This window comes from Podarcis tiliguerta (assembly GCF_965153285.1).
Source record: "Podarcis tiliguerta genome assembly, chromosome: 14".
NCBI classification, from domain to species: Eukaryota; Metazoa; Chordata; class Lepidosauria; order Squamata; family Lacertidae; genus Podarcis; species Podarcis tiliguerta.
In genome coordinates this window covers 47,593,328-47,615,373 of record NC_139547.1, presented here as the reverse complement: position 1 = coordinate 47,615,373, position 22,046 = coordinate 47,593,328, and the positions used below count along the sequence as shown (strand labels likewise).

General features: G+C 46.7%; 1 protein-coding gene across 6 annotated transcripts; it reads left to right on the top strand.

Annotated features, from left to right (window-relative positions):
• Nucleotides 1-160: 160 nt before the first annotated feature.
• On the top strand, nucleotides 161-20,774 carry DRC3 (dynein regulatory complex subunit 3). 6 transcript variants are annotated; one of them, XM_083413585.1, is made up of 13 exons: nucleotides 161-472; nucleotides 2,683-2,907; nucleotides 3,590-3,706; nucleotides 4,963-5,129; nucleotides 8,449-8,595; nucleotides 10,470-10,589; nucleotides 12,925-13,037; nucleotides 14,097-14,271; nucleotides 15,984-16,115; nucleotides 16,903-16,973; nucleotides 18,077-18,200; nucleotides 18,369-18,500; nucleotides 20,409-20,774. In XM_083413585.1, exons 2-13 carry the CDS (start codon nucleotides 2,748-2,750, stop codon nucleotides 20,514-20,516), a joined length of 1,566 nt encoding a protein of 521 aa, XP_083269711.1. In that variant the 5' UTR covers nucleotides 161-472; nucleotides 2,683-2,747; the 3' UTR covers nucleotides 20,517-20,774. The 6 variants fall into 6 exon arrangements, with proteins under 6 accessions (XP_083269711.1, XP_083269712.1, XP_083269714.1 ...); XM_083413586.1 differs by having other exon boundaries at nucleotides 162-472; nucleotides 12,925-13,040; nucleotides 14,100-14,271; XM_083413588.1 differs by lacking the exon at nucleotides 161-472 and adding an exon at nucleotides 517-685 and having other exon boundaries at nucleotides 12,925-13,040; nucleotides 14,100-14,271.
• The last annotated feature ends 1,272 nt before the right edge of the window (nucleotides 20,775-22,046 follow it).

Sequence of the window (22,046 nt, the reverse complement as noted above, 5' to 3'; positions counted from 1 at the left end):
GGAAGCAGGAGGAGGGAAAGGGCGAGGAGGTGGGAGCGAGGGGAGGGATAAATCCCGCCTCCGGAGACAGCCTATTGGACAAAGCCTTCTCAAAAAAAAAATAATAATAAACCTTGCGGCTTATTGGATAACCTTCGCCGAAGGCTCGGATCCAGTAGCCAATCCTGATGGGGGAATGGCTGTTTATGCGCCCTGTCATTGGATGGGCGAGTTGGTTCGGGTTGGTTCCTTCTCTCTCGCGCCCCCACACACAAACACGCGAACGTGAGTCGAGGTTGCTTGCCGCTGTCGCCGGCCGACCTGCGTCACACGTGACGACGGAAGCCCGGTGGGCCGGCGCGAGAAGCGCGACCTGCCCTTAGCAACGGCCGTGGCATCCCTAGCAACGGGGCCTAACCCGAGCTTTTAACCTTCGGGGAGGCTGGAGGAAAGCGGCTGTGGGTTCAGTGTGAGCTGGTCAAGTGACGCGCTGGTAACCTGCTGAGCAATTCGGGGCTGGGTGGGGTTTCGGTGGCTCTGGAAGTGGGAGCGGGCATAGGATGTTCTGGGATAGGATGTGTAGATATGACACGTGTTGTTGTTGTTTGCTGTGCTACGCCTTTCATATTTGTATGACAGGCAGAAGTTCTATCGGTGTAGCTGCAAGAATGGCAGGTCGAAGTTCCACTTTGGATTCAACCTCTGTGTGAGCCAAGCCAGCATCTTGCTTCCAACAGCGCCCAGCTTGGGGGGGGGGGGCAGAGCCATTCCAGCTCCAGGACTGACAGGTGGGAGGGTGTCTGAAGTGGACCCCCTCCCTTAGTAGGTCCTCAGTAAGGAAGGACTGTGGCAGCACGTCTGCCTTGCAAGCAGAAGGGCCCACATTGAGTCCCCGATGGCATCTCCAGGTACCCTTGCCGCCTTTGTTCTGGCAAAATATGGGTCGGGGTGATTTGATTTGATTTTAATCTGATGCTGATGTGACTTCAAAGCAATCTATTACGCTCTATTGCAGCCTCACAGGATGGCCCCTCTGGAATTTGTCACAAGCACATGCAGATACACATGAATTTGTAGATCTCTCTGTGCTTGGCCACCCAAAGCTCAAATACATGACCTGTCTCACACCCCTTCAAATACATGCATTTGGAGAGGATCCCTAACTTGGCAGAGAGAAAGAGAGAAGTCCTGAAATATAGGGCAAAAAACAGTATCAATACAGGACGTAGCATTTTACATTGAAATACAGGACAATCCTGTATTATATAGGACAGGTGGCAACCCCAGCTAGATAAGGCTGAGAGAGACTCCTGCCTGAAATTCTGAAGAGCCGCTGCCAGTCAGTGTACTGAGCTAGATGGACCTCTCCTCCATGGGAGATTTTAAAGCAGAGTTTGGCTGGCCATCTGCCATAGATTCTTTAGCTGAGATTCCTGCATTGTGGTGGGTTGGACTTGACCTTTGGGGTCCCTTCCAACTCTACAATTCCTTCATTCTATGACTCAGTGTAAGGCAGCCAACTGTGGACCTCCTCCTCCAAAACTGTGTACAGTTCTGGTTGCCTCAGCTCAACAAGGATATTGTTGAGCCCTAGGAAAGGTTCAGAAAAGGCCCACCAAAATGATCAAGGGGATGGAGAAACTCCCTAATGAGGAAATGTTGCAGTCCTTGGGACTTCTTAGTTCAGAGAAAAGGTGAGTAAGACAGTAGTTTATTATGCATGGCATGGAGAAAGTAGATGGAAGAAAGTTTTTCTGCCTCTCTCATGACCCTAGAACTCATGGATATCCAATGAAGCTCAATGTTGGAAAATTAAGGACAGGAATGAGAAAGTGCTTCTTCATGCAGTGCATAGTTAAGCTATGGAATTCGCTCCCGCTGGAAGCAGTGAAGGCCAGCAACCTGGTGGCTTTAAAGGACAAATTCACGAAGGAGAAGGCTATCAATGGTTACAAGCCACAATGGCTACTCTCTGGCTCCATGGTTGGAGGCAATAATGTATTTGAATAGCAGTTGCTGGAGACAACAGGACAAGAGAATGCTATTGTGCTCAGTTCCTTCTTGCTGGTTTCCCACAGGCATCAGATTGGCCACTGTGAGAACAGGATGTTGGACTAGATGGGCCATTGGCAAGCTCTTCTTAGGTTCTTGCTGCTGCCACCACTGCTCGTTAACTTGCTGTCACCCTTTGGGCTCAACCCGCACCGCCACCCAAAGCGAGAGAGCAAAGTGGTCCTTCCTCTTATCTCCATTCATACACTTTGAAAGGGAATCAGCATGAACTGCAGAGAGCTGGAGCAGCAAAAACAGGGTTAGCTCCCCCACTGAATTGGCACTAGGATGCCAACTCCTGACAGAAGCTGTGAAGTTCAGAGGGCGGGCCTGGAAGCAATAGCCTTCCTTCATTGCTTGTCCACAGTGCCTTATTTTTAGTGGTAGAGTGCTGCTGAATATGGAGGTTCTGTTCACTTGCCATTACTGACAGCCATGTCTTCCATGATTTATCCCTTTTGTTCACACAAAGCTGCCTGTACTATCTCCATATATAAGAAGAATGAGGCGCCAGCTGGGGATATGCGTAGAAGAGTGGATAGTTTGGTAGACTGTATGTTGGCGTGGTAGGTGGGCATTATGCGGACGGTGTGGACAGCTCCCAGAAGCTCCTACTATGTGAATGAGGCATTATGTGACATTCTGTTTCAGTGTCTGCGACAGGCCAGGGCAATCCATTTGAGTTCTAATCTTGTGGAGCACGTCTTCTGTTCAAGATGAGTCGACTGTATGATAGCATAGAGCCCAATGTAATCGATGACGAGATGTTGCAGAAGGCCGTCGAGGAGCAAGGACCTCAAGAAGAAGCAGGCCTCCTAGCCAAAAAAGAGGGCATCAATTTCAAAGATGTCTTGGCGCTGCAGCTTGATTTTAGAAGTAAGGATCAGAATACAAAACAGGGACTTTAAAAAAGAAAGAAAGATCAAGGCTCTTTTACTACAAAGTCCTTGCAACATGGAGATTTGCCATGTGGACAGTCAGTGGTTAAACATCCGATTTTAGGCAGGATTGTGAAGATACTTGAACTAATCTCTGCTCCTCCAGCTTCATCACCCTCTGCCATCTATTAGTCTCCTGCTCTCCCTTTTCTCTGCTCCTCCCACTTATGCCAAGGGATGGACAAATCCATGAATTCTAGTGTCTCAGATTTCCTATCTTAAGTTTAGGTTGCCCCATTTCCACATCAGATAGTATGGTGCAGAGCTTTTTTTAAATAAAGTCTGCACAAAACATTGTTGCTGTGTGCATTTCTCCTCATATATAATGCATTTTTGGTGCACAGTTTTCCCTAATGTAATGCATTTTTGTGGGCACTTTTTCCTAATTTACACTTTTTTGGTATGCCTTTTTGGTTTGAGACCTGCATTGCAAAACTGGGAGAAGTGCAAGTTTCATAGGGTAGGCAGATCTCGGTCCACATATTGGTTTGGGAAGTGTGAATTAAGTAGGTTAGCTTTAAAAGGAAAGCTGAATAAATTTCTTCCCTATCTCTACACATGGTGGGAACTGCCACCCAGAACACCTGCATGATTCCACTTCTCCCTTCCTGTGGCTTCAGATATCCTGAAGATTGACAACCTCTGGCAGTTCAAGAACCTGACAAAATTGCAGTTGGACAACAACATCATTGAGAAGATTGAGGCACTGGATACTCTGGTTCATCTGGTCTGGCTGGGTAAGATGGTTGCATTCAGGGTCACAACAAATGCTGTGAAATTTTTGTGTAGGAATTAAGAGCACCCTTCACTTCATTCCAGCTGGTGGTTGCACCCTGGTGTATTTTGGAAGTGATTTCCATGTTGGAATTGTATCATGTGTCAAGCAGCCCCCAATATGCTACTCCAGACCAGGTCCTGAAGCTTCCTTGGCTACCTTTCCCCTCCCAAGTTGACATTAGTTGGGTTTGACCACAAATTCTATTTGAGTGTTGATCAGGAATTTTGCCTGTGCAGGATAGAGACTGGTGCCATAGGGTGGCATTCAACTAAGGTTTACTCAGAATAGACCCACTGAAATTAATGAACGCCAATTAATTTTAATAGGTCCACACTGAGTAAAGCCTAGTTGAATAGAACCTGTAAACTCTGAAGATAATACCGCATTTTTCGCCCTGTAGGACACACCTTTTCCCCTCCAAAAATGAAGGGGAAATGTGTGTGCATCGCCTGGAGAGCGAGAGGGGTCAGTGCGCTTGTGGAGCGCTGCCTGCACTCTGAAGCCTGGGGGGCGCTGAGCTCAGCGCCCCCAGGCTTCGGGCTTCGCGCAGCTCTCTGGAAGCTGAGAAGTCGCGCAGCCCTCCCACGGCTTGCAGAGAGCTGCGCAAAGCCTGAAGCCTGGGGGGCGCTGAGCTCAAAAAACTAGGTGCACCCTATGGGCCGGTGCGCCCTATGGGCCGAAAAATACGGTAATTCCATACCAGCCATCAAATGGCAGCTAGAATGAAGATGGCATTTGAGACTGCCTGATGAGAGACAGTTTTTGTTCCCAGCCAAACTGACCTCCACTTTGTTTCCACTCCAGCCCCCTGAAAAGACAGAATGACCTCATCAATTTGCCTTTTGTTAGAAGAAGGCTGAACAACATTCTCTTCAGTCTTCCCTCTTTCTCATATTTGCTAGATATATGATTTCCTGTTCGGGGGGAAACAGAACCAGGATAGAAAATAATGTTTTTTTCTGAAACCTATATGCATTTGAAACATTCTAGTTAGAACAGTGGTTCTCAAATGTAGGGCAGCTCCCCTTGGAGAAGAGGCACATAAGATACTTAAAAGGGGACAAGAAGTTCCAGGGAGGGCTAAGTCACCTCCTACCTATTGATTCCAACAGAGAGAAAAACTGATTCTGTGAATAGGAAAGAGTTCCCTAAGAGGATTTGAATGGTTTCCTTCTCAGAGCTCTTGCCTCCCACATTCTTTTTCTGCTCCCCCAGATTTGTCCTTCAACAATATTGAAGTCATTGAAGGCTTAGATGCGCTCGTTAAATTGCAAGATCTTAGTCTGTACAACAACAGGATTTCTAAGATCGAGAATCTGGACACGCTCCAAGAACTTCAAGTCTTCTCTATAGGAAATAATAACATACAAACTCTGGAAAATGTAAGAGTTTAATTAATAAAGCCGTATAAAGTCTCTAGTGGCAATCCTGTGTACTCTCGCTTGGTAGTTACTCTCTTCTGAACTCAGTGGTACTTACTTCTAAGTAGACATATGGAGGCTGAAGCTGCTACTTTTCTTTGTCCTCCAGCACCTCTCTGGCAGAGATGGTCACTTCCATTTCATGGCCAAGGATCTGAAGCTTAGAGAGTGACATGCCCATGGCCATCTAGTGAGTCGCTGTTGGAGCAGGATTTTTTATATTTTTTTCTTCATCTACTGTAAATCTCCTGTTGTAATCACTAGAAAACATCTGTGCTCAGTGTACAATCAGAGCGAACTCATTCACCCAGTGCCAGTATTTATGTTGCCCAAACAGCACCATCTACACCCAAGAAGAAGGAATAAGCAAGCACTGAAGGAACCCCTCTAGAGGTTTGCAGCAGGACAAAAAAGGGTGGTTAGAAAGATAAACTCTGAAGGGGGTGGATGTGTGCAAAACAGCTCAGTAAAGACTGATTGTGCTAATGGGCCACAGAATGCTTACTGGTGATGAAGATGGATAGAAAACAGGGTGGTTATGGAATAGAGTATCCAGAAAAAGGCCATGGCTGGCATGAATTCTGAATTCTGTGCTGCAGCCACATTGATATATAATGTTTTACAGTATTCAACATCACTGTCAGTAGGCTAGCATTTTATCCCCTTGTTGCAGACTGAAAAAAGGCTGGGTATCAGTATTTTAAATGAATATAACTCTCCTGTGTGGACTGAAATCATGCCCCTAGGGCACACCCAATGCTTGTTTGTAGCTGCATATTTACAAGGAGTGCAAAATCAGCCAAGGGGGTGTTCAGTCTGTCTTCAAAGCTCTTGCCTTGACATTTAGCCGTCCTCCATTGAAACTACTAGCCTAACAAATTAAATTCCAGTAGCTTCACTAGGCCCAAATAACATCTGGTGCCAGTAGTAGTCACGGTTTATCCGAAACAGCACTGTCCACCTCCCTATTGCCTTCTTAGGTACCCTGTTCTAAACATAACACAGTGCAGTAAAGAGGAAGAAGTAATTAAAGGATGCAACAAAGGAGAAGGGGCAAACAGGATTTGTAGGCAACTGTCTGCCAGTAAACAGGGACCGGAGGGGCTGAGAATGGGCTTTGAGAGGCTAAAATTTGTGAACGGTGAACCAAGTCTCCTTCCTTTTTCTTCTTTAAAAGTATCCCACTGTTTTTATTCATATCACACAATGCATGGTGCCTTAACAGAGTTACATAAGCAACGTAAAACACAGACAAATCTTCCCTACTACCCACCTCATAACTTCTTATTATTATTTATTAAATTTCTACGCCATCCTTCATCCAAAGGTCATATGGCAGTTAAGAATCTAAAAACACAAACCACAATAACAAACAAACACAAAAGCCCCTACACACAGCTTAAAAGGCCATAGATTGTTAGCAAAAGGCCTGGGAGAAGAGGAATGATTTTTCCTGGCACCTAAAGATATGTTATGAAGGTGCCAGGCAAACCTCCCTGGAGGGAGCATTCCACAAGCGGGGAGCCACCACAGAAAAGGCCCGCTCTTGTGCTGCAGCCCTAAGGACTTCTCATGGACAGAGAACAGCCTCAGATGATGATTGCAGGGGAAACCACAGAGCAGAAAGCAGGGGGGAAAATGTGTGAGAAAATTTCTCCCGACATCCAGAACGTGGGAAGCCTCCCTGAAATTTTTAAATTCGGATTGTATAATTGGTTTTATTATTTGTGTTTTAATGGGGCAAGATTCAATCTGATTTGTTACTAATTTGAATGTCTTTAATTGAAAATGAATTATTATTATTATTATTATTATTTACAAAAAAGATGATGTCCTGGTAGGCTCATATGGTGAGAGGTGATCTAAAATAGAAATTACAGCAGTAGATAGGGAGAGGGAAAGAAAGTCAAGAGCAGAGAGACAGCAGGGTCGGCAGATGTTATTACACATAGGAGTTTGGATTTGATATCCCACTTTATCACTACCCAAAGGGGTCTCAAAGCAGCTAACATTCTCCTTTCCCTTCCTCCCCCACAACAAACACTCTGTGAGGTGAGTGGGGCTGAGAGACTTCAAAGAAGTGTGACTGGCCCAAGGTCACCCAGCAGCTGCATGTGGAAGAGCAGGGAATCGAACCCGGTTCACCAGATTACAAGTCTACTGCTCCTAACCACTACACCACACTGGCTCTCTTATCACTTGGTTACAGTTGGGAATGAGGAGTTTATTGATGGATGGATTTCATTTACATCCCACTTTTTTCCCTTCAAGGAGCTCTAAGTGGCACACATGGTTCTCCCCCTCCCTGTTTTATCCCCCACAGCATCCCTGTGAGGTAGGTTAGGCTGAGAGGCAGTGCCTGGCCCAAGGGAGTCGTCACCCAGTGCGTTTCATGGCTGAGGGGGGATTTGAACCCTGGCCTGCTGGGTCTGACACTCTAACCACAATGCCACACTGCCTCTCCAAGGGGTTGAAGGAGTTGACCTTACCCCCCAGTGAACACCTGTGGTGGTGATCTTTCTCCCCACCCCCTGGTGAAGTGTGTGTGTAGCCGGGGGGGGGAGTGTTCATTGAGGCTGTTCCATGCGCAACAGGAGAAGGGGAAATGGGGAAAATTGTTTTCCATATTAAATTTTACCTCTTAGTGAATTCCACTGCTGTGGTATCCCTTTAACTTCTGAGTAGACACACATAGGATTTCACTGTAAGACAGTAAAAATGCATTTTCCTGTGGATTGTAGTTTTAGACTAGTAAACTGCATGAGGATGCCCTTCCCAGAACCCGGATAGATGTGATGCTTGTAGCAGATGAAACTTTGGTTGTTTTAGCTTTCCTTGATATCCATGAGGTTTAGAAACTTGCAGGGGGTGGGGTGTTCCCTCACAACCTATGGCATAACTGCAACTGTGCAGCAAAGATCCCTGCTTTTAATGGTTCCGTCTGTTGGGATGGATCTGCTTTCAGAAAGAAACCAGTACTCATGTTTTTTTGGTCCGGAAGTTACAATGTGTGCTGTGTGCATCAGCACGTAATAATTTATTTTTGCTGGGTTCATTTGTATTTTGAACCAGGGGGCCACCAACCACAAGAGATACCTCAGCAGGATCTTGTTCTCATTCAATAAAAAGTCTAAGAGTCTGCGAGTGTTTAATGACTCCAAGTTTGACATTTTCCGATAAACAACACCCCCTTTCCTCTTGTTCATCTTTTGTGAAAATCTCAATTTTCCCCATATTTTGTCCTCATGGCCCTCTGCATTTCTCTGTCACCTTGCCACAGGTGATCTATCTCAGGAAGTTCCAAAACCTGCGCACGTTGAACCTCACCGGGAACCCAGTGTGCGAAAACGAAGTATATTCCGCATTCATCGCCGCTTATCTCCCCGACCTTGTGTACCTGGATTTTAGACTGGTAGATGACAACTCGGTAAGGATGGAAAAGTTCAGCCCCTTATCTCTTGCTATTTTAGCTTTCCTATCTACCCCGAGTGCCAGAAAGCTGGTGAGGCTGCCTCCTCGCTCCTCTCCCCACAGGTGCCTGCTGTGGGATTTGACAGCCCTTATTCTAAGCAGTAGGGACGTGGCTGGCACTGTGGGTTAAACCACAGAGCCTAGGGCTTGCCGATCAGAAGGTCGGCAGTTCGAATCCCCGCAACGGGTTGAGCTCCCGTTGCTCGGTCCCTGCTCCTGCCAACGTAGCAGTTCGAAAGCATGTCAAAGTGCAAGTAGATAAATAGGTACCACTCTGGCGGGAAGATAAACGGCGTTTCCATGCGCTGCTCTGGTTTGCCAGAAGCGGCTTAGTAATGCTGGCCACATGACCCGGAAGCTGTACGTCGGCTCCCTCGGCCAATAAAGCGAGATGAGCGCCGCAACCCCAGAGTCGGCCACGACTGGACCTAATGGTCAGGGGTCCCTTTACCTTTACCTTTTTATTCTAGGCAGTGGCGTAGGAAGGGGGATGTGGCGGATGCGGGCCACCTTGGATGTCATCCCTGAGGGGGGTGACAAAATGGGAAAAATATGAATTTTTAAAATAAAAAACAAAAAAAATAGGCTCATGGAACTTTTTTGGGCTCACAACAAACCCAACGAAATGCGGCTGGCACTGGGTGCCACACCGTGGGGGCTGGCACTTACCGCGGGGCCTGCAGCGTGCCCAAGCCACGCATCTCTCCTGGGAGTGATGGAGTTGCTTGGGCGCCTGCAGGCTCCGTGTTGCCTAAAATGGCAGCGTGGGGCTTGCGTCTGCCCACCGCCTCTCCCTCAGCTGCCCTACAGCTGAGGGGGAGGCAGTGGAGAGGCTTTCCGCAGTGTGCCCTGCCCTGGCTTGCCCCATCCCCATGGGCAGCTCGCTCCGCCCCCAGGTGCAGGGCGTTTGCACTGCCCTGGGCACCCGAGTGGCTAGCTATGCCATTGATTCTTAAAAATATATATATAGTATAAGTGGTCAAAGGCCTGGAAACGATGCCTTATGAGGAACGGCTAAGGGAGCTGGGCATGTTTAGCCTGGAGAAGAGGAGGTTAAGGGGTGATATGATAGCCATGTTCAAATATATAAAAGGATGTCACATAAAGGAGGGAGAAAGGTTGTTTTCTGCTGCTTCAGAGAAGCGGACACGGAGCAATGGATCCAAACTACAAGAAAGAAGATTCCATCTAAACATTAGGAAGAACTTCCTGACAGTAAGAGCTGCTCGACAGTGGAATTTGCTGCCAAGGAGTGTGGTGGAGTCTCCTTCTTTGGAGGTCTTTAAGCAGAGGCTTGACAACCACATGTCAGGAGTGCTCTGATGGTGTTTCCTGCTTGGCAGGGGGTTGGACTCGATGGCCCTTGTGGTCTCTTCCAACTCTATGATTCTATGATTCTATGAAATTTCAACACAGTAATTTTAACAAAATACATCATCCACATTGTTCCCCCCCCCTCCATTTTCCCCCTCCCACCCTAGACGGAACCCCCCCCCCCCCCGTCCCACCCTCCCACCCCAGACTTCCCTCAGCTCCTTTCTCTGGTTTCTCAACACATCTTTCTATCTGCATGTTATAAAATCGTAAAGATCCTCAAATTATCTGTCTATGTATTATAATAAAGAGTCTGTGAATGTTTATTCAAAACCTGCCAAAGAGTCCAGTTCATTTTGTTGCCTCTTCAAATATTTCGTAAAAGGTTCCCATTCATCTTTAAAGTCACAATTATCCTTATCACATAGTTTGTGTGTCAATTATGCCAATTCCGCATAGTCCATCAGTTGCTACGCCATTGATTCTAAGCTACCTGTTCCCGTTTTCTTTTCCCAGCGAGAGATGGCCCTGATAAAATACCAGTATGCCATCGAGGAGATGAGACATGGGGAAACTCTGGCCATGGCCAAGCAGCAGGTTCTGGATGCCCAACAGAAACAGGTGGAATATCATAAGGTATGTTCCTTTTGGGCCGTCTGTAGAATCTTAGAGTTGTAGCCCAGCGCCTTGCAATGCAGGAATGTAGATCGCAGGGATGTTGAGAGAACCCAAGAGATACTGGATTCTCTTTCAGCCTCCTGAATAGGTGTTGGTCTCTGAACACTGATATATGAAATAAGAACCAGTTGTGGACTCAACAGACACAAAGTGGAAAGCTAAACCAAACAGTTTGTACAAAACAGTTCATACACGAGAACAGGTCTTCTCTGCAGTGGCTCCCCATCTGTGGAATGCTTTCCCCAGGAAAGTTCGCCTGGCGCCTTCATTATACACCTTTAGGCGCCAGGCAAAAGCATTCCTTTTTAACCAGGCCTTTGGTTGACCTGATTGACACCCTATACCCTTTTAAAATGCGGCTCTTTTTTGGAGGGGAGGGTGTTATTGAGTTATTGTTTTTATTTTGATTTGATATATTGTCATCTTTTCTGTGAAATCCCCTGAGATCTCTGGGTATATAAATTCAATTAATTAATTCATTCATTAATGGCTTGAAAGAGGTTGTCTCCGGAGAGCTAACCAAAGTGAGGAAAAGGTTCTGTAATTTTAGAGCCATTCTCGATAGGGCTCAGCTCCTTGCTGTTAATATTATCAATTTTTACCTTGTTGAGAAGACTTCAGTTGGCAAGAGGAAATCATGGGGAGATTTACAGATGTCTGGATGTCTTGACCCCCACTTGGACAGGTGTTTAGCTGAGAACAGGAACCTCCTAGAGGGGAGATGGAAGAGACTGAGTGCGCAGTTCAAGGCCTGGAGACTCCCTTTAAGGAAAGAGGCAGGGGCTGGGGCAGAGAGCGATCTAATAGGCCTCATTTGAACTTCACACCCTTGTTTGAACTTCTCTTCTGTTCACTTGAAGCTCTCCAGCCTCTGGTTTTACCTATGTATGTAGTAGTAGTAGTAGTAGTAGTAACAACAGCAACAATTACTTATTATTTATACCCCGCCCATCTGGCTGGGTTTCCCCAGCCACTCTGGGCAGCTTCCAGCAAAATAGAAAAACACATAAAAAATGTCCCTAAACAAGGCTGGCTTCAGATGTCTTCTAAAAGTCAGATAGTTGTTCTTCTCTTTGACATCTGGTGGGAGGGCATTCCAGAGGGCAGGTGCCACTACCGAGAAGGCCCTCTGCCTGGTTCCCTGTAACTTGGCTTCTCGCAGCAAGGGAACCGCCAGAAGGCCCTCGGCACTGGACCTCAGTATATATGTATGTTTGTCTGTCTCATATTGCCTCCCACCTTTCCTCCAGGGAGCTCAAGGTGGTGTACATAGTTTTCCCAACTTTTAACCCACAGCAACCCTGTGAGGTAGGTTAGGCTGAGAGGCAGCGGCTGGCCCACAGTCATCCAATGAGCTTCATGACCAAGTGGGGATTTGAACCCTGGTCTCCCAGCTGCTAGACCGACACTCTAACCACTATACCACATTGGCTCTATTGTCCTCAAACGACCAGCTCTCAAGGTCAATATGGTCTGCTGAGGGTTGATGAACTGTGAAAGAATACATTGTTTATTTTGTTATTTTTGGAAAACAGGTGGTTCTTTTCGTAAATATTCCACAATATGCGTTTCTTTGCTGTGTTAACTGGCCTGCTATTTATTTTAAGGGACCCCGGCCCTTTCATTTTTCTTCTTAGCGTCTCACAGAACCATTTGAATTTAAGGCATAAGATTCTCCCCATTTCCTTTGGGCAACTGTCTTCTTCTGATTCCCTGTCATTGACTGGTTGGATGCAGAGGAATGGTGGGAGGAACCAGCTGGGGAACCCCCAAGGGAAGAAGAACCAGAGTCCAGGGAGTGGTCAAAGGTAGAAGACAGGGCGTAGGAGGTGTCAGAAGCTGAAGAGGTAACAGAGCTTAGTGAGCAGGGAGAGTTTGTGACAGAGAGAAGCCCAGAATCAGAGGCAGAAGCTGAAGCAGGAGAGGAGAGAGACCAAGAGGCAGAGATGAGTCAGGCTGGGGAAGAGTCACGGGTGTCTCCCTCTTCTGCTGTGACAAGCTCCCCTCCCAGAACCAGAAGAGGCATGAAAAGGGTGGAGGAGAGGTTGCCTTCATGCATGTGCAGTCTCCAATTGCTGTGGGAAAGCCCTGGAGAGAAGGGAACCTAGACACTTGTGGGGAGGCAGGGACCTTTAGTCTTGGCAACCGCTTCATGGGAGCAAGATCTGAGTTGCTGCGCTCATTAGGCCTGACACGCCTGTGCTAATGAAGAGTTAACTCTGGCTTGCTTGATGCGATTGACTGCCAGCGTACTCCTGTTATTTCCCTTCCGCCTCCTTGCTTCTCTCTCCAGCGTGCTTACGTGGAGTATCTGAACGGAAGCTTCCTCTTTGACAGCATGTTTGCAGATGATCCCGAAGCAGCCAAACTGCTCTACCTCCCTGGAGTGCCAGAGCTACTGGAGATATATCCTTTTTTAAAAAAAACAACCACACAACTTAAAAAAAAATTTAACAGTTTTTATACACACATCATACAGTATTCATCGCCCATCTCTTTTCCTAAGACTTCCCCATCCATCTCTCTGTGGCACGCTAGGGCACTCTTAATCTGCTGCATATCCTGATATTTCACCCATTATCATTTCAAGTCTTCCTTTTTTGATGTTATCTGCTGCTCATATGTTAACCCCTACTTGTAGGTTAAATTGTATATCGTACCTTCTAAGATAATCTCCCAAACACCTCCACTCATCTCTTATCTTTAACTAATCCTTATTCTTTAGTTTCACGATCATGGCTACTAATTCTATGTATTCTATCAATTTGTTCTGCCAAATTTCCTTAGTGAGTATCTCTTCTTCCGCATATACTATTCAAGCCGAAGCGGTTGCATACAGAAAGATACTGGGTGCCTTTTTTGGAATGGCATCACCTATTATCCCTAATAGAAAGGCCTCTGATCTTTCAGGAAATGTGAGTTTTAGGGGGGGAAATTAATTCTGTCCCATACTCTCTAGTGTATTTACACGACTTCCACATATGAATCGGGGTTCCCCCCACCTCGTGGCATTTCCAGCATAAATTAGACCACATTTTCACTAATGTGCTGGGCGTCAAGTACATCATCTTTTGTAGGTTTTCCTTAATAACATAACAGGCAGAGAAATTCATGGTTTCGGCCCATAATTTTTCCCATGCGGACAATTCTATGTTGTAACCGATATCTATGTCCCATTTTGTCACTGTCACCTTTGCCATCTCATCTTTGATCTCCCATTCCAGTAACACGTTTTATAAATTTTTGAGATACATCCTTTCTGCTTTGGGACAGAACTGGTGATAAACCTTGAGAATGGGATCTTCTCTGGAGTGGGGTTTCTTGCTTGTTATGAGGGCTACTGTGAGTCATAGTGATCTCCAACAACAGGAGGCAGCAGCCCAAACAAGACACTAGAAGCAGACACAAGCCTTTTTCCTTTCCTTTTCAAACACAACTCAGTACTCTCCTTGACTCCGACTTCACATACAAGACTAAATTTGTGGCCATTTGCGAGAACCTGTTTGAGTACGGCCTGAAGCAATACGAGAAGCGAGAAGCTGAGGTCGCCCTCTTCTATGAGTGCCTCAATGAAGCCCTGGAAGACAACCACCAGCAGTGTTCCAAAATCCTGCAGGACTTTGAAGAGAAGAATCACGGGGTACATGAGGGACCTTGGGCCAGGGATGGGGAACGCAGTTGGACTCGCAACTCCCGCCAGCCCCAGTGAGCACAAGGCGGATGATGGGAGTTGGAGTCCCACAACCTCCGGAGGACCATAGGCTTGCCACTTTAAGTGATTACAAAACCGAGCCATCTTTGATGAAAACCGGGATCGCTCCACCGCAGCCATTTAGTCCTGATTTTTTACAGGTCAATACTGTAAAGGTAAAGGTACCCCTGACCGTTACGTCCAGTCACGGATGACTCTGGGGTTGCGCGCTCATCTCGCTCTATAGGCCGAGGGAGCCGGCGTTTGTCCGCAGACAGCTTCCGGGTCATGTGGCCAGCATGACTAAGCCGCTTCTGGCGAACCAGAGCAGCGCACGGAAACGCTGTTTACCTTCCCGCAGGAGTGGTACCTATTTATCTACTTGCACTTTGACGTGCTTTCGAACTGCTAGGTGGGCAGGAGCTGGGACTGAGCAACGGGAGCTCACCCCGTCACAGGGATTCAAACTGCCGACCAGCAAGCCCTAGGCTCTGTGGTTTAGACCACAGCGCCACCTGAATCCCTGGTCGATACTGTAGCAAGGGCTTAAACCTCTCGGGCAGGCAAAGCGACCAGGGAGTCAGCCCCACAGTCTGATGAGGAAGCTACATCCTCGAGATGGCAAGTTACTTCTTAATCCTTCTCGCTATGCTTGACCTACCTCACAGGATTGTTGTGAGAACTTAATGGGGGGGGGTCATGTATACCATCCTGAACTGCTGGGGGACGGAGGGGAGGCAGGATAGAATGTCATTAGTAACTGTTGCCCGTGACTGTGCAAAGGATCACATCCTGAAAGTACCATCAGGTGCTGACTTAAACCAAGGCAACAAACTGTTTAAATTGATGTATTTTGTTTTCAATTGACTTGCACCTAATCCTAAACACTTTTAGCTAGATGTAAGTCAGTCCAAGCACACTATACCCCAGGTGTCACGTTCCCCGCACACATAAGTGAAATGTATGCTAAGTGGGAGCTTGCAGAGGCCTTGTGGCTTGTGCAGAAACCCTTCCCAGGACCATGGCTTAAAAAGCTTCAGAAGGAATGTCTGGCTTTCATAGAATACAGTTTGAAAATCCCTGTTGGAACTTAAGTCAGGAGCTCGGCCTACACTTGAGTAGGACCCTGGTAGAGACACATGCCCGACTGGCATGTTCTCTCCCTCCTGGTTGATCGTTGGGGAGCTTCGAAAGCTTTCTTCAGCCCGAACATCACAGCGACCGATGCCAACCAACACCAGCACACTTAGGGATCCACAGAGTCTTTGCAGCTTGCATAACAGACCTCAGCAACTCAGCATTTTGGCTAATCTACTTTATTCACATATAAATACACACGGAGCACTGCAACATGGCTCCCTCTCTCTCTAGCATCAGACAGCAAAGAGAAAAAGAGCAAGGACAATAGTCCCACTTCACGGAACACAGTAACACAAACATCCTGTCTCCGTCACTTCCTACTTCAAAACATACACCGTTATGTGAAAGACAACAATCCTATGACTGCAATCACGGAGCAGGAATTCTAACAACTTAGTCACTGCTTCACATTCCCATTGTGTGCACCAGAGTATCACCACCCCCACCAATAATGAATAAAATGAATTATTTCTGCCACAGGGCAACAGTTGCTAACCTTCTGTCTCTTGCTGAGCACACAGGTGATAGATACGATTCAGAACCTCAGCGACAACCAAGCAATAGAGATCAAAATGGCTGAATACAACTATGAAATCACAAAGCTCTCGGACGTGCTGATGTCTGAGGAGATGCTGCTGGTTGATCAGCTGGAGGTATGAACCTGGCAGAGCTGGACGTTCGGGTGCTGGGGACTCCAAGGCTGGATTACTGCACTTCACACTATGGGGGGCCTCCCTGTGCTGGATCAGAAGCTGCAGTTAGCGTGGTTGCTGGCAGGAGTGAGACCTGCATTGGTTTTGCCCACTTGATCCCAGCCCAAGATCAAGGTGTTGCTGTTAGTGCAAAAAGCCATTAATAGTGTGGGAGCAGTTTACTTGCAGGATCACTTTCCCCCATATGTACCTGCTCAACCACTTGGATCTGTGGAACTGGCGCTGTTAAAGGTGTCGTGTAATACCTGTTCCACACTTGTAAGAAATCGATGTTTTGGTGTGATGGCAGCTTTGGAACTTCCTGCTGGTTGACATCAGGCAGGTGCCTTCACCATATCCTTTTTGGAGTCTACTTAAAACATTTTTATTTAGGTGAGCCTGGAAGTTACATGCGTTTTATGTCTTTTTAGCTAAAGCTGATTTTAACCATCTTTTGAATGTTTTTAAATGCCTGCTGCAACCTGGTTTTTGCTGAGAATCTTAATGCTTCGTTTTCTATTTTTGTAAACTGCTGTGAGTTTTTCTTACATTAAAGCGTCATCTATCTATATATTTGGTTAACTACATTAATAAAAATAAATAAATTAAATAGTCAGCAAAAATGACAGGAAAGTAGATTCTCCTGTGTGTTTCAGGCCCGATTTCCAAAACTTGTGGGAGTCAAACTGTTTTGAGTCAAACTCAGTCTTGCCCTCTAATTTCCCACCCCTTTTCTTTCCTTGCTAAGGAAGTGATAAAGGATTTCGAAAGGAACATCGCTGACCTGGTGTCGAACTTTATAGAAAACGAACAAGGAATATATCCTTTTGCTGTCGCTTGCGCAGAGCTGCAAATTGTGGCGGGCGCTTTGCTTTGGATCAACAGAGCTGGCTTGTCCACGCTGTATGGCATTCGATTGCTTCTCATTACTGTGTGGTAGGGCCGGGATTGATTTCAGTTTTGGAAGCATTTCTCAGGCCCCTAAGAACCGCAGGGCTTTCCTCTCCATTCACTCTTTATGCCAAGACCTATCTGAAGAGCTGCTGCGGTATAATACTCAATGTAATAGCGGCATTTCCACCTAAAATCCTGGGCTAGCATTTTAGCTTTCCTGGAGGACAACCCTGAGAAGCAAGGGTGGTGAGCCTCTACACTTCCACCCCATAAAGGAAGTTCTGCTGCCACTGACCATTCCTGCCAACCAGACGTACAAGAAGCTTGGAAACCAGGGCTGGGGTCTCCAAGCAGCATCCCTGGGGAGGGTATTTAACTCAAGGACCTTTGTTGGGCCATGAAGGGCTGAATCCTTGATGTCACAATGAACACAAACTGAGGCTGGGTGCACATTCTCATGTGCTCCGCATCCAGTGTGCTCCCACCACTGGTTTGGGAAACAGTGCACTCACGATGTCAGTCATGATCCATGTCTCTCCTGGACCTACCCTGTCACATTTATGAAATACTGAATGGATCTACACTCAGGGTTTTAACGCTAAAAATGCATTTAAAAATGGTTCTGATAACCATATAGCCATGTGATGTTCTTAAATGTTAATAATGCGTTATTAAAATGTGATACCATAGAGTGCTGCAGAGCTCTCCCCTTCCTGAAACCGGGTAGACCTTGCAGAAAAGGAAGCAGAGAAACCAAATATCTTGCTGTTTTAGAACATGTTTAATATCGTTCTATTGACGTTTAAAAAGTGAGTGTAGATCCAGCCACTGTGTTTTGATGCGTTCTTTCCCCAAACCAGCTTAGATCCGAATTGAGAGAACTGTTTTTTAAGCTGGCAATGTGTGCATGGCCTTAGTTTCCATCCTCTCAGCCAGCCTTCCCTGCCTCCTTTTCTTCAAACACTGGGCAGTAGGAAAGGGTTGCTGAGAGGCATCGCTGTTCTTTGCTTCTTAACCTTTTCTCCTACGATGGCTCAGTGCCGGGATCTAGAGAACCAGCACCACGAGAAGCTCCTGGAGATATCCGTCAACACACTGGAGAAAATAGTGAAGAGCGAGTTTGATGAGGAGATGCCGGATGACGTTCGTATGGTGAGATCCTCTTCCTCTTCCTCCTCCTCCCCCCCCCCTTTGCCATTAAGACCAGAACAGGCAAAACACTCTTGGCGTGACTCATCAGTAAGAGATGACCCTTCGTGAGATGGTGGTTTGTCTACAGCCAAAATAAATGGGCCTCCTCTCACCTGGTTTCCTTCCTAGCTTTTCGTGGACAAAGACACCATTGTCAACGCCGTCAACGCCTCTCACGACATTCACCTCCTGAAGATTGACAACCGAGAAGACGAAATTATCACTAAAGCCAATGGCTGGGCTTCCACACTGGTTGAAAAGGTAAGTGAAGTGTCCCATTGTCCCTCTGCAGGAGGCCTTCTCACAGAAGTAAATAGCCAGCATTAAGGACATGAGCACTTTGACCTTATTGTTAACAAGGTAGCTGGTGGCAGTGGCATATTGGGGAGGGGAGGTTGGGGCAGTTGCCCCAGGTGCAAAATTGTTAGGGGCACAAAATTTCAACACCCGGTGCTGCCCACTTCCATCACTGAGATTTGTTGAAAATGGCTTCTCTATACAAACCAGGAAGTAGCCTCTCCAGACAGCAATTCTTTTTTTCTTATGCCTGCGGTTGCAAACTTCTGGGTGACGGGGACGTTGTTAAGACAATTGAATGTGCATGCATACTCAGTCCATTTCCTTCCCTCCTAGCGCCCTGTGTGGCCCTGGGCACTGGTAACCCATGCTACGCCACTGGCGGTTGAGGTTGGCTGTAGTGGTACAGAGCGGTGGATTCGTAATCTGGTGAACCGGGTTCGCATCTCCACTCCTCCACATGTAGCTGCTGGGTGACCTTAGGCTAGTCACACTTCTCTGAAGTCTCTCAGCCTCACTCACCTCACAGAGTGTTTGTTGTGGGGGAAGAAGGGAAAGGAGATTGTGAGCCGCTTTGAGACTCCTGAAGGGGAGTGATAAAGCGGGATGTCAAATCCAAACTCTTCTTCTTCAGTGGTGCAACTAGGACTGGACCTCAGGGCCTATATCCAGGGTCCTGCAGCTCAGGCCATCCTCCCAAAAAAAAGGATCACTCAAAGAGTGGCAGGTGATGGGGGCAGTGGCAAACAGGCCCGGCATGGACACTCTGGGCCTTACCAGTGGTTGTCGTAGGGATCATTTCCTTCTTATTACAGAAAATGTAAATCAGTGGCTAGCTGGTCATCCAGGCATGTGCATGCTTTCAGATTCTCATTTTATTATTTAAAAATACTTTACGTTCTGCACCAAAGTGGTGCTTTTATTGCCAAATAGTTGTGTTTCACATCAGGGCAGCGGAGGTAAACCCCATTTTATTCCTTTAGGCATGATGAGGCTATGGTTTAAGTTTTAAATGCAAAGCCACTGTGTTCTTAAATCAGGGTTGGAAACTAAAAAACCCCCACAAAAAAACCACACAGCAGGAACATAGCAGCAGTTGTAAAGCGGGGGGAGGGAAGAAAATGGTAACAGCTGAAATAATACACTTGGCCATCTAAAGCAAGGGAGTGGGTGGGCAGCGCTGTACATCCAGTAAATTTAGGGCCTAAAAGTACCTAGCTGCACCACTGTACTAAAAGTGCCTAGCTGTCTACACACAGGGAGGAACTAAGATAGTGAGGGAAGTCACATCTTAGTGATTTGGCTCTTCAGGTTTCAAGCATTTGCCTTGAATGGACAAGCACTGAAATCCCCTTCGAGGTCCTGCACACAATCTGGTTCACATACAGTAGAATGCTAGGCCATGGTTTATTAAACCTTGCCCAGCAGCTGAACTATAGTTTGTTAACAGCCAACAAACCATGATATGAAAACCCTGGTTTTCGTTGGCTTATGAACCTGGGTTTGTTTTAACCATGGATTGGTGTTATGTGCAAACCCAACACCCTTCCTTAACCATGGTTTTTTTAACATTCCCCCCAGGCACTCAACAAGCTACAAAGGCACGAGACCATAGCTGTCAACGTTTCCCTGTTATGAAGGGAAATTCCTTTATTCTGAATAGGATTCCTTGCAAGAAAAGGGAAAAGTTGACAGCTATGCACGAGGCAAGCACAGCTAGGGGGAATAAACTCCAAAACAAAACACTTTGCAGAAACGAGCCATGATTTGTTTGACCGTCTGTGGGGCAATCTATGGCTAACTTGTGGTCTGTTAAACAAACCACGGCTTAGCGCTAAGTGTGAACCGGACCAACTGTTTCAATCCCTGCAGGTTCACAAGACTGAAATTCAAAGAAACCGAAGTCGTGTGTTGGAAATTAACCAATACGTTGACCATCTCCGCAGTGAGCTGGACAACATGGACATTCTGGAGACGTAGCTGGCTATCGACACTGAACTGCCCCTGCCCCCCATTTGGGGATCTATGACTTTCTGCTTGGGAAGTGAATCCGCCCGAAGGTCTCCTACCTACTGAAAAGACACCCTAAAAATATTCCTTCCCTACTGGAAGGAATCCTCTGCCCCTCCAACATTTGACGATCAAAATGAGTAGACTAAAGCAGACAGTGAGGCATTTAAAAACAAAAGGAGTTGACTTAAATTGGTGCCTTGTAGTTATAAAGCAATTATACAGGAATTGGGTCAGTTCCATCTTTTGCATTAATTTCAATTACATAGGTAGTTGAACCTACAAAAATTGCGCTGTCTAAAAATTGGTTGGCTCTGACATTGATTGGACCCTCATTTCACAGCGTGAATGGTACCCTTAGAGATGGGGCAAGTGACTGGCCAGTGGTGAAAGGCCCAAGAAAAGGGGAGAGGGTCTACTCAGGGAGGGCAGAACATCTGCACTGCGCAGAGGAGCCTCTCTCTAGGGCAGAACATTTCCAGATACGGTTCTTGGGCTTATGTGGGGGCCTGCGCCAGCCCACTGAACCTTACTGGCACTCCATTTGGAGTGAAAGGATGACCTGGAACACATTGACACTCCTTTGGCAGCTGGGCATCTCAAGGGAAAATCAGGATTAGCATGCATGCTATGGTTTAGGAAGCATGTTCAATGTATTCTTGCATAATGCATATAAAGGGAGAGCTTTCCTGCACTGGGGCTCCAAGCCCATCCCTGAGCAGAATCTCTCTCCATAAGATGCTCAGCTGTTAAATGAAAGTGGGACCAGGTTCTCCAAATCTAAGCTCCTACAAAGGACATTCTCCACCTTCAGAAGGCAGATAACCAGCAGACAAAACAGGCAATAAGACCAGGAAACAATGTGAAGGAGGCTGCTTCAGGTGGCCTATGTTCCCTGCTGTGAACAGAGAAAATGGATATGTCAAGCTACTGGCCGAGACTTCTCCTTGACATGCTAGCTTTCTGTGTGCAAGGAAGTTTGTTTCAAGATGGAGGAGAATGAGGGAGCTAGCCAAGGTACCACACATGGCCCCCACAAAACAGCTCACATCTTAAAACCGAGTGCAAGGCATTTCCAGAGATGGTTTAGTACTCTTGTTAGTTCAGGTTTGTTCCTATTTAAATTTTCCAGCCTTGCACCTGTGCCATGATTGTAAAAGGCAAAGAATCACAATTTTCCTTTCCACACCAACAGAGGAAATAAAGGGTGGCTGCAGCTATTTTTAACCCAGGCCGATTTGTAGGGGTGTGGAGTCCTTCTAACTTTTCATGTGGTTGACAGCCAACAAGGGGTACCGCTGTGTCTCCTGAAAAGCTCAGAATTCCCTCCCCAATGAAGAAGCAGACTGCAGAACAGCTGAGCAGAATCACAGCTCCAGTTTTTTAGGGGGGACCTTGGACTTTCTCCTTAAAAATCATATCATCCTCGTCGTCATGTGCTTGGACTTTGCCATTATTTCTGTAAAACTCCCATTCCTTTTTTCCTAAAGGCAGGTGCAT